General features: G+C 44.2%; 1 protein-coding gene across 1 annotated transcript; it reads right to left on the bottom strand.

Annotated features, from left to right (window-relative positions):
* Nucleotides 1-8,798: 8,798 nt before the first annotated feature.
* Nucleotides 8,799-11,099, bottom strand: LOC147992903 (uncharacterized). Its single transcript, XM_087539174.1, has 3 exons — nucleotides 10,449-11,099; nucleotides 9,525-9,724; nucleotides 8,799-9,246 (listed from the first exon to the last, which is right to left on the bottom strand). Exons 1-3 carry the CDS (start codon nucleotides 11,097-11,099, stop codon nucleotides 8,799-8,801), a joined length of 1,299 nt encoding a protein of 432 aa, XP_087395300.1.
* Between the last annotated feature and the right edge of the window lie 1,096 nt (nucleotides 11,100-12,195).

The following is a 12,195-nucleotide window of genomic DNA, read 5'->3' as shown; positions in this document are numbered from 1 at the left end:
CACCCAATGAAAATGGGTTGTTGGATCTCGATCGTGGTGATACACATTTTCATAATATTGAAGACAAAAGATGCAAAGTTAATAATGATAGTGCAACTTATTTATGGCACTGCCGTTTAGGTCATATTGGTGTAAAGCGCATGAAGAAAATCCATGCTGATGGGCTTTTGGAATCACTTGATTATGAATCAGTTGATGCTTGCGAACCATGCCTCATGGGCAAGATGACTAAGACTCCGTTCTCCGGAACAATGGAGCGAGCAACTGGAAATCATACATACTGATGTATGTGGTCCGATGAATATTGAGGCTCACGGCAGGTATCATTATTTTCTCATCTTCACAGATGATTTGAGCAGATATGAGTATATCTACTTGATGAAACACAAGTCTGAAACATTTGAAAAGTTCAAAGAATTTCAGAGTGAAGTGGAGAATCATCGTAACAAAAATAAAAGTTTATACGATATGATCGCAGAAGTAAAATATTTGAGTTACGAGTTTGGCCTTCAATTAAAACAATGTGGAATAGATTCACAAAAATCGTGCCACCTGGAACACCACAGCATAATGGTGTGTCCGAACGTCATAACCGTACTATTATTGGATATAGTGCAATCTATGATGTTTCTTACCGATTAACCACTATAGTTTTGGGGTTATGCATTAGAGACAGCTGTATTCACGTTAAAAAGGGAACCATCTAAATCCGTTGAGACGACACCGTATGAACTGTGGTTTGGCAAGAAACCAAAGTTGTCGTTTCTTAAAATTTGGGGCTACAATGCTTATAAGAAAAAGTTTCATCCTGATAAGTTTCAAACCCAAATCGGAGAAATGTGTCTTCATAGGATACCCAAAGGAGACAGTTGAGTACACCTTCTGTCACAGATCCGAAAGGCAAGACATTCGTTGCTGAGAATGGATCCTTTCTAGAGAAGGAGTTTCTCTCGAAAGAAGTGAGTGGTAGGAAAGTAGAACTTGATGAGGTAATTGTACCTACTCCCTTATTGGAAAGTAGTTCATCACAGAAATCTGTTCCTGTGACTACTACACCAATTAGTGAGGAAGCTAATGATGATGATCATGTAACTTCAGATCAAGTTACTACCGAACCTCGTAGGTAAACCAGAGTGAGATCCACACCAGAGTGGTACGGTAATCCTATTCTGGAGGTCATGTTACTTGACCATGACGAACCTACGAACTATGAGGAAGCGATGATGAGCCCAGATTCCACGAAATGGCTTGAGGCCATGAAATCTGAGATAAGATCCATGTATGAGAACAAAGTATGGACTTTGATTGACTTGCCCAATGATTGACGAACCATTGAGATTAAATGGATCTTCAAAAGGAAGACAGATGCTAATAGTAGTGTTACTATCTACAAAGCTAGAATTGTTAAAAAAGGTTTTCGACAAGTTCAAGGTGTTGACTACGATGAGAGTTTCTCACTTGTATCTATGCTTAAGTCTGTCCGAATCATGTTAGCAATTGCCGCATTTTACGAAATCTGGCAAATGGATAAACAAAACTGCATTCCTTAATGGATTTATTAAAGAAAGAGTTGTATATGATGCAACCAGAAGGTTTTGTCAATCCTAAAGGTGCTAAAAAAATATGCAAGCTCCAGCGATCCATCTATGGACTGGTGCAAGCATGTCGGAGTTGGAATATACGCTTTGATAAGTTGATCAAAGCATATAGTTTTATACAGACTTGCGGTGAAGCCTGTATTTACAAGAAAGTGAGTGGGAGCACTACATCATTTCTGATAAGTATATGTGAATGACATATTGTTGATCGGAAATAATGTAGAATTATTCTGCAAAGCATAAAGTAGTGTTTGAAAGGAGTTTTTCAAAGAAAAACCTCGGTGAAGCTGCTTACATATTAAGCATCAAGATCTATAGAGATAGATCAAGATGCTTGATAAGTTTTTTCAATGAGTACATACCTTGACAAGATTTTGAAGTAGTTCAACATGGAACAGTCAAAGAAAGAGTTCTTGCCTGTGTTACAAGATGTGAAATTGAGTAAGACTCAAAGCCCGACCACGGCAGAAGATAGAAAGAGAATGAAAGTCATTCCCCATGCCTCAGCCATAGGTTCTATAAAGTATGCCATGTTGTGTACCAAATCTATTGTATTCCCTACACTGTTTTTGACAAGGGAGTACAATAGTGATCTAGGAGTAGATCACTAGATAGCGGTCAAAATTATCCTAGGTGGAATAAGGATATGTTTCTCGATTATGGAGGTGACAAAAGCTTCGTCGTAAAGAGTTACGTCGATTCAAGCTTTGACATCGATCTGGATGACTCTAAGTCTCGATCTAGATGCATATTGAAAGTGGGAGCAATTAGCTAGAGTAGCTACATGCAGAGCATTGTTGACATAGAAATTTGCAAGATACATATGGATCAGAATGTTGTAGACCTGTTGACTGAACTTCTCTCACAAGCAAAACATGATCACACCTTAGTACTCTTTGGGTGTTAATCACATAGCGATGTGACCTAGATTATTGACTCTAGTAAACCCTTTGGGTGTTGGTCACATGACGATGTGAACTATGGGTGTTAATCACATGGTGATGTGAACTATTGATGTTAAATCACATGGCGATGTGATCTAGATTATTGACTCTAGTGCAAGTGGGAGACTGAAGGAAATATGCCCTAGAAGCAATAATAAAGTTATTATTTATTTCCTTATTTCATGATAAATGTTTATTATTCATGCTAGAATTGTATTAACCGAAAACATAATACATGTGTGAATACAGAGACAAACAGAGTGTCACTAGTATGCCTCTACTTGACTAGCTCGTCGATCAAAGATGGTTAAGTTTCCTAACCATAGACATGAGTTGTCATTTGATTAACGGGATCACATCATTAGGAGAATGATGTGATTGACTTGACCCATTCCGTTAGCTTAGCACTTGATCGTTTAGTTTGTTGCTATTGCTTTCTTCATGACTTATACATGTTCCTATGACTATGAGATTATGCAACTCCCGTTTACCGGAGGAACACTTTGTGTGCCACCAAACTTCACAACGTAACTGGGTGATTATAAAGGTGCTCTACAGGTGTCTCCAAAGGTACTTGTTGGGTTGGCTTATTTCGAGATTAGGATTTGTCACTCTGATTGTTGGAGAGGTATCTCTGGGCCCACTCGGTTATGCACATCACTATAAGCCTTGCAAGCATTGCAAGTAATGAGTTAGTTGCGGGATGATGTATTACAGAATGAGTAAAGAGACTTGCCGGTAACAAGATTGAACTAGGTATTGAGATACCGACGATCGAATCTTGGGCAAGTAACATACCGATGACAAAGGGAACAACGTATGTTGTTATGCGATCGGACCGATAAAGATCTTCGTAGAATATGTAGGAGCCAATATGGGCATCCAGGTCCCGCTATTGGTTATTGACCAGATAGGTGTCTCGGTCATGTCTACATAGTTCTCGAACCCGTAGGGTCCGCACGCTTAACGTTCGTTGATGATATAGTACTATGAGTTATGTATGTTGGTGACCAAATGTTGTTCGGAGTTTCGGATGAGATCACGGATATGACAAGGAACTCCGGAATGGTCCGGAAGTAAAGATTGATATGTGGATAGTAGTGTTTGATCTCTGGAAGGGTTCTGGAATTCACCGGAAGGGGTTCCGGATGTTTCCCGAAATGTTTGGGCACGAGAACACTTTATCTGGGCCAAAGGCGAAAGCCCACGAGGTTTTTGGAAAGCGCAAAAGGAAATTTTGTGGAGTCCAGGGGCCAGACACCAGGGTCCCTGGAGTCTGGGTCCAGACGCCGGGAACCCTGGCGTTTGGACCTGGAGTCTGAGAAGGACTCTTGCCTTTCGGGTGAAACCGACTTTGTGGAGGCTTTTACTCCAAGTTTCGATCCCAGGGCTCAACATAGAAATAGAGGGGCAGGGCTAGCACCCAAGACACATCAAGAAACACCAAGCCGTGTGCCGGCAACCCCGTCCCCTCTAGTTTATCCTCCGTCATAGTTTTCGTAGTGCTTAGGCGAAGCCCTGCGGAGATTGTTCTTCACCAACACCGTCACCACGCCGTTGTGCTGCTGGAACTCATCTACTACTTCGCCCCTCTTGCTGGATCGAGAAGGCGAGGACATCACCGAGCTGAACGTGTGCAGAACTCGGAGGTGTCGTGCTTTCGATACTTTTTTTTGACTATATACTGCAAGGCAACAGCCTCACAGCCCTTTATTAAAAACAATAGGAATGCTGTACAAAATTACAAAGGGCAAAGAAAGGCTACTTACAGAGAGAGATTAGGGAAGGGAAGCTATCCAAGAGGTTAGTCTATCTCTATATTTACACTTGATTCTATGAGCTAAAAGAGAAATATCATGAATAAAATTCCTCCTCCAAGATCTGAAAGTGGGCAACTCATTTCTGAAGATCCTTCCATTCCTTTGGGTCCAAATATTCCAAGTAGCCGTAAAGACTACCATAGTGAAAAAAGGCTGACCAAATTCCTTCCTGGCCGCGCAAGCCATTTCAAAAGTATTCTGGTTAGGGTGAACACTCCATGAGATGCCCAAATAATTCCAGACACGTTGGCTAAAGTTGCAAGCAAAGAAGAGATGAGCTCTATCTTCATGCAAACCTGAGAAGCACATAGCACATGTACCATCCTGAATAATCCAATGTCGTCGCTGCATCATATCCCTAGTGTTTAGACGATCCATCAAAAGGAGCCATCCAAACACCTTGAGTTTGAGAGTGCAAGAACATTTCCAGGTCCACCCAAATATGGGGTCAACCACAACTTCGGAAAAACAAAACAGATAGTAGATCCTGGATCGATAATCCCCAGTCCTTGAAGGCCATTTCCAGACATCATTAACTCCCTCATGCAAATTGATCAGAGGCATTAAATCCTGAAGCTGGTTGAATTCCTCAAAAGCTTCAACTGATAGAGGCAGGTGAAAATTGTCGGTCGGGTCAGGCAGCTCCATCACATCCTTAATGGTAAGCGTGTCATCAATCACAAAAGAGTGAAGCCTCGGGAAACGTTGTTGCATGATAACCACCTCGTTATTAAATTTCCACCGATCTAGCCAAAAAACCACCGAGTCTCCGGAGCGCGCGTGAGGGACAGCCAATTTACAAAATTTATCATACAGCTTCATCACGTCACGCCACCAAAAAGAACCACAACTTCGAGTTACTTGGGGCGGTGCAGCAGCATAATATGTGTCCCAGATAAGAGAAACCCAAGATACATCCAACTTGTTAAAAAATTTGAAGAGATGCTTGATCAACAAGGCATCATTTTGTATGCCCAGGTCCAGAACCCCAAGTCCTCCATGGCTCTTGGGCCGACATACTAACTCCCAAGCTGCCAATGATTGTCTTGGTGTATCAGAGTTGCCTCGCCACAAACATTGCCGCATGATGCGTTCAATCTGCTTCAAAATTCCTTGAGGTAATGAGAGAGTGCACAAGAAATATATTGGCATGGATGAAAGAACAGATTTCAAGAGCTGTAGCCGGCTGCCCTGGTTCAACAGACAAGAGGAGGCAGACAATCTTCTCTCTATGCGGTCCACTAAGGGAAGCAGGTCATAAATTGTGGGTCTACTAGTACCCATTGGCAATCCCAGGTAAGTAAATGGCATGGAGCCAACATCACACCCAAGCAAAGCAGCCACACGTTTACCCTCCTCATCTGACATATTCATTGGGATTAATGAGGATTTACTAAAGTTAACCCGCAAACCCATAGACTTAGCAAAGGTCTCAAGCATATCCTTGAAAGCAATGAGCTGGCTGTCCACCGCAGGAAGGACAATTAATGTGTCATCAGCGTATTGCACAATTGGATAGTCCCGTGAAGAGGTTGGTATGGGTAGTGTGAGAATGTTCCTTGCACACATCTCATTAACCACAGACTGCAATAAATCCACAGCAATCACAAATAACAAAGGGGATAATGGGTCTCCTTGACGCACACCCGAACGACAGACAAAATGACTACCAGGCACACCATTTAAAAGAACCGAAGAGGATCCAGAGGACAAGATGCCCTCAATCCAACCTGTCCAGCGATCATCAAAACCCTTACATTTCAGGATCCTGAGAATCAGCTCGTGCTCGATGGTATCAAACGCCTTCGTGAAATCCAATTCGAGTAGGATTATAGGCCTTTTGGATGCCTTGCACTGATGGATATATTCAAAACACCATGCGAGACAATCTTGAATGGATCTACAGCGAAGAAACCCATATTGATTGCGGTGAATACATTTTAAGATCACACTTTGTAAACGATTTGCCAAAAGTTTAGTTAAAAACTTGAGGCAAGTATTTGTCAACGAAATGGGCCTAAAATCACCAATATACTCCGAGCTCAACTTCTTGGGAATGAGGGTAATGAGAGATGTATTTAGACACTCCAGGTCACACTTTCCCTCATAAAATTCCTTGACCAGCTTCATAAAATCTGGCTTTAGAATATTCCAGCATTTCTTGAGAAAAAGACCAGTAAACCCATCAGGGCCCGGAGCGCGGTCAGAAGGCATGTTCTTAATCACCGTATCCACCTCGGAGTCCGTGAAAGGCAAGGACAAATTCTCCAGACCATCAATCCACGTAAGTAATGTGTCAAGGTCAAAACCCATTTGAATACCTTTTGCCTGGCCCATTCTACTATTGAAGTCAGACCAAAACATCCCTGCTAACTGTTGATGGTCAGAAATCACCTCCCCATCCACAGATTTGATCGAGGAAATGGTGTTTCTCCGATACCTTTCCGTTGCCATAGCATGGAAATTTTTTGAATTTTCCTCACCAACTTTGATATTTCTGATCGTGCAACGTTGCTTCCAATAAATGAATTGCCAGTGCAAAATATCTCCAAGATGTAATTTGACAATCTTGCGAAAATTGAACTCCGGCCAACTCAAGGGCCTAAATTCCTCAATATTATCCAAAAACATGATTACTTTGTTGCAATCCGCAATGAGAGCCTTGACTGTGGATAGGTTGAGATGCCATTTCTTAAGAGCATAACGAAGAGTTTTGAATTTAGTAGAAATGATTAAGGCAGTTGAAGATCTATCCACAGGTCTGTTCCAAACCTCAGATACACAATCCATAAAACCAGGCAGATCAACCCAATAGTTTTCAAAGCGAAAAACTTTTGCCTTGGGAATACAAGTGGCAATGGAAACCACACATGGAACATGATCAGAGGCAGTGCGCGCAAGCGGTAGGACCATTGTGTTGGGGTGATCATGTGTCTAGGCCACAGATGTAAAGAACCAATCAATTTGTTCTAGCAGAGGTGTGGTTTGCATATTAGACCATGTGTACTGACGACCCTTGATTGGTAGCTCAACAAGACCCAAATGACCAATTATTTCGTTAAACAAAAAGATATCATTCACATCACCACCTGGCTGATTTCGGTTCTCAAACGATCGCATAAAGTTGAAATCGCCTAAAAGCAGCCAATTGTCCTCAAAATGAATATCCAGATTATATAACCACTGTACAAAATCATCACGCACCGGTCCTTGACACGGACCATAAATTGAGACAAGAGACCAAGACTCTGATGTATGCTTAGATTGAAACTTCATAATAATACCAAATGACTTAGCCTCAATTAAATTGCCTGTGAAGAAGGATGAATTCCATATGACCACCATACCAGCTGATGCCCCAACCGATGGCACATAAACAAAGTTATCAAAACGCCAAGGACAGAATTTCCTAATGAAGCGTTGATCAATATGCATGCATTTGGTTTCTTGGAGGCAAACAACAGAGCACCCACTTTCATTGATCTTTTGCCTAATAGCGAGCTGACGCGCTTCAGAATTCAAACCCCTAACATTCCAACAAAGTACTTTCCACTCTCTAAACGAAGTTTGATTCATTACAAACCAAAAGAGCACACAATTAAAAGTAAGCCACGCAATGGCCTACAACCCACTAAACAGACGAAAACAACAATGTTCCAAACAGGTAAGAACAGATAAATGGCGATTATGGTACGCCATGGACCTAAACCCTGGATGAAGCAACTAATCATCTGAACTTGCACTTTTGTTGGAGCGGGTAGGATTAGCTGCAAGCTTATCCGTCGTGATCTTCTCCGGCGCGATGCGAAGACGAGTACCAATTCGCTGAAGATCGACTATGGCCATCAGAGGAGGCACTGTAGAGTCTTCCTCGGGCTGGGAAGGCATAGATTTGCGCTTCTTCAGTGTGTGCGGCCTCCTAGGAGATGTGCCAGAAGTTACCTGACGATATCCATCACGCATCGCACTAAGACGAGCACTGCGCCTGACCTCAGAATCCACCATAACTCGAGAGGCCTTGGGCTTTCTCCCACGCTTCAGAGTAACTTTAGAAACAGCCATAAACTCAAATGCTTCAGCAACAGGTTCATCAATATCATCAAAACAAAGAGCTCGAGCTACCGGCCATTTAACAGGTGTCACTTCCATAGACTGAGTCACAGAAACAGGTGCAGGTAGAAGCTGTAATTTTGGGGATGGAGTGTTGAAAAGAGTCGCCCAGGACTGCTTGTTCAGAAAAGCACCAAGATCAGATTGGAAGCCAAACTTTGGGATATCAGAGATCCCCATAAGCGGCAGTACCTTCTCAAAAGTATGTTTCCACTGCATGACAGGGGGCAGAACAGGCCCAAAAGTAGTTAGAACTTGTCCGATCATCAGAGGAGGCTGCTGCAGTCCCATTGGGTGTTGGAGAACATCCATTTCAGTAGCATCATTCACATTGTTAACTGAATCCTCAGACAGCTGGAGCACGATGGATTCCTGAGACTGAACTTCCTCAACTTATCCTGCTGCAGAACTTCCTGAAACTGTGGGGGCTCATTCTGTGGCTGCCCATTGTCAGGTGCAGGCACATCGTTCCAGCCCAGTTCTGGGAACTCAGGCAAGACCCAGTTATGGTTGTTGAACTGCATGTTGCCAGGGAGAGGGTGGGGATTGCCATTGAAGGGCATTGGGTCCTCATCAGCAGGTAGGATATCAGCAAAGTCCGCAGATAGAATATAAACTAGTGCAGACCAAGAGATCCGAACCCCTCCAAAGTCTGCAAATTCTCTGTATGTCATTGATCTCGGAACCATAGTCGGTGCAGGAAAAGACACATAGACCAATGATCGGACCATCATCGGATCATCCTGGTGCCAATGGTGGAAGCGACCAAAAGTACTGATAACATCTGCAAGATATTGAGAGCGCCTATAGTCCAAAGGAACGCCTAGCAGCATAACCCATCCCCTTCTAAAACCCTGTGCAGCTCTGTAGTTGATACCTTCATCATGCAGAATAAACCTGACAAATCTATCGTTGCCCAAGTTGAAAGGAGGATGATCAACTAATGCTTGGCGGGCCAGAGCACTACGCAATCTAAACAAACCAACCCCTTGGATCCACCGCTGGGCATCCAACACAGCTCTCTGCAGATTATTGATGACAAAATCACTGACCATGTTCCGGAAGATGGCAACTTCTTCAGGTAGCGGAGCCGGCTCGACAATGGCGATGGCATACTCCTCATGCTGTCGATCCGGAGCCACCGCCGGCGCAAAGAAAGTGCGAGGCAGGCGCAGCTCCCCTCCATCAATGATGTCGAAGCCATGCGGGAGGAAATCCATTGGGTCCAGCGGGAAGTTGGCCATTGCCAGAGCTGGGGAGGGGTGATCCAAAGCCGGAGTCGAGACAATTGAGGGCGGTGGTGAGGTGGGCGGCAGAGGCGTTGTGGGCGGTGGCTCAACTGGCAATGGTGGGATGGACGGGGTGGCAGGCTTGATAGGACTGGGCATAGACCCCTCCGGGCTAGCTATGGGAGAAATCGAGGAGTCCCGCTCCGATAAACTAGTAGACCGGTTAGATACGGTGGATTTGCTCCGTGGGACCCACCTGTAAGAGGGAGATAGACTAGAATCGGAACAGCCCTTTGCCCGGTGCCCCAACCGAAAACATCTACGGCACCTAACCTTGCTAGTGCACGCGCTGGATAAATGCCTCATGGACAAACAATTTTGACATTTCCAGACTTTGAAAATCATGTCATCCACAAAATCATTAAATCTGTCATAATCAACAGGTGATTCTGATGCCCTCGGAGTAGTAAACTCCTCATTTCCAATAACAGGTGGAGGGGTAGATTGAGATCCGGATGCAGCTTGGACCAAATCAAACTGGACCGGGGAAACCTCCTGGGGCTGGGTATTAAGCTGGGTTGAAGTGGTCACCTGGGCCGCAGCCGGACCAGCCCGTTCCTTCCCATGCACATGCAGATTCACGTCCGAAATGGCTGGATTAGAAATCCCAGCCGAGGAAATAGCTTGGACGTTGACTGTTCCGAAAATAATGGGTGGTTCTGCCACCGTCCATCAGAGTTCAGTCACCGGCGGTGGAGGCACGATGTCTCTCTCACGAGGCAGCAAAGCGTACCCAGCATCTGAAACCAGATCAACAAGACCTGGCGAAGCAGGATAAGAGTATCCCTTGCAGGCATCATACTGTTGGAAAGTAGCGAAAGAAATGTTCCTCGGAGGCCTAGAACCCGAACGTAATGCAGATTTGGAAGGAGGCTTATGCATAGCAAGCAAACCAATAGAAGCACGCCTCTTAGAGGGACTGATGATAATCCACTCCGCATCACACTCTTTCTTCCAAATAGTAAATTCACATTTCCAATTAGGGCCGCCATTTCCCCACAGATGAAAGTAACATTTGAATTGCGGACACGCGAAAGATCGCAAATGGAGAATAAACATGCCAACACGTTTGCAAGATACCATAAATGAGAATACCTTGTCCGCAATGAGTTGCACAGATAGATCGATTGCAGATCCTCCAGTTGCACATTCCAATGCCGCCGCCACCGAATCCTCATCAAGACGGAATCTATGTCTGCTAAAAGACACAACCATAATAAAATGGTTCGTGTCATCCGAGGGATGAATGGTTTTCCCACAAGATCTAAAAACCTCGTCCGCAAAAGCCACTCCTTTGGAGAAATCCAGATCCAAGGTGGATCCACCATGAGAACCCATGTGAGATGGGTATAGGGTGGTAGATCAGAGAGCGCCGGAGAAGATGGGTGGAGAGAAAACCAAATTTACTGGCTGAGGAGGAAGATCGCCGGGGAGCCTAGGGCGCCGGAGGGAGGAGAGGTGGGACTCTCATGTCTCCTTCTTGCTTTCGATACTTGGATCGGTCGAATCGTGAAGACGTACGACTACATCAACCGCGTTGATATAACGCTTCCGCTTACTGTCTATGAGGGTACATAGACAACACTCTCCCCTCTCGTTGCTATGCATCACCATGATCCTTGCATGTGCTAAGGAACTTTTGAAATTACTACGTTCCCCAACATGTCATACCCGTCTTTGAAGATTGCAATATAGTCCCTCGTGGCTAGAAATGAGATCTAATAACCATTGAAGGAATGTCGGTTGGGCATCACCTCATGCAACACGAACTTGCAATCATTCACTACCAGTCCAGAGGGTTGGAGTAATCAAGTCATGTCGCAAAAGAACTCACAAGAAGAGGTCGATATTGCCACACCAAGATTTAGTCATGTGCTTGCCTTGATCAACACACCATCTTCCAAGACCGAAGAAAGCCGGCAAATCTGATAACACCTACCCTCATAGGCCCTTCACTTTTTTATTTTTGAAGTAAGAAACGGTTGTGACCATTTGGAACATTGGAAGTCACCAAGGGAGGTATTAACTAGGAGGATCGCCATCGATCTGGTGGAAACCATGTCGGTGGTCGGTGTCGGCCTCCCTTGGTGAGCGGTGACCCAGGACACGCTCCCCTGCTTGATGGCCACGTGGTGATCCCTGGTGCTGCATGTGCGATGTGTGTCTATAGGTGTCAAAAGCATGTGCCATTTAGTTTTTGTGGCAGGATTATAACTTCAACCTACTGCTATGTACTATTGTGTACTTTATTGTGGCTACAAGAGGCTTTGGTCGGGTATAGGTAGATGAAACCCAAAGCATTGCACATGATCATATCAGGAGGATCAAAAGAGCATGTGACAAGAAAAACACTCCACACCATTTAGCCCATAGTCGTTTTTACTCTATTTCGGAAGAAGTCTTTTTAATGTTATTTTACATTTTTTTGCTTGGA

The sequence above is a fragment of the Triticum urartu genome, chromosome 1A, assembly GCF_056163025.1.
Source record: "Triticum urartu cultivar PI428250 chromosome 1A, HENAU_Tu73, whole genome shotgun sequence".
Lineage (NCBI taxonomy): Eukaryota > Viridiplantae > Streptophyta > Magnoliopsida > Poales > Poaceae > Triticum > Triticum urartu.
The sequence above is the reverse complement of the archived record's forward strand: the minus strand, read 5'-3'. Positions and strand labels throughout refer to the sequence as shown.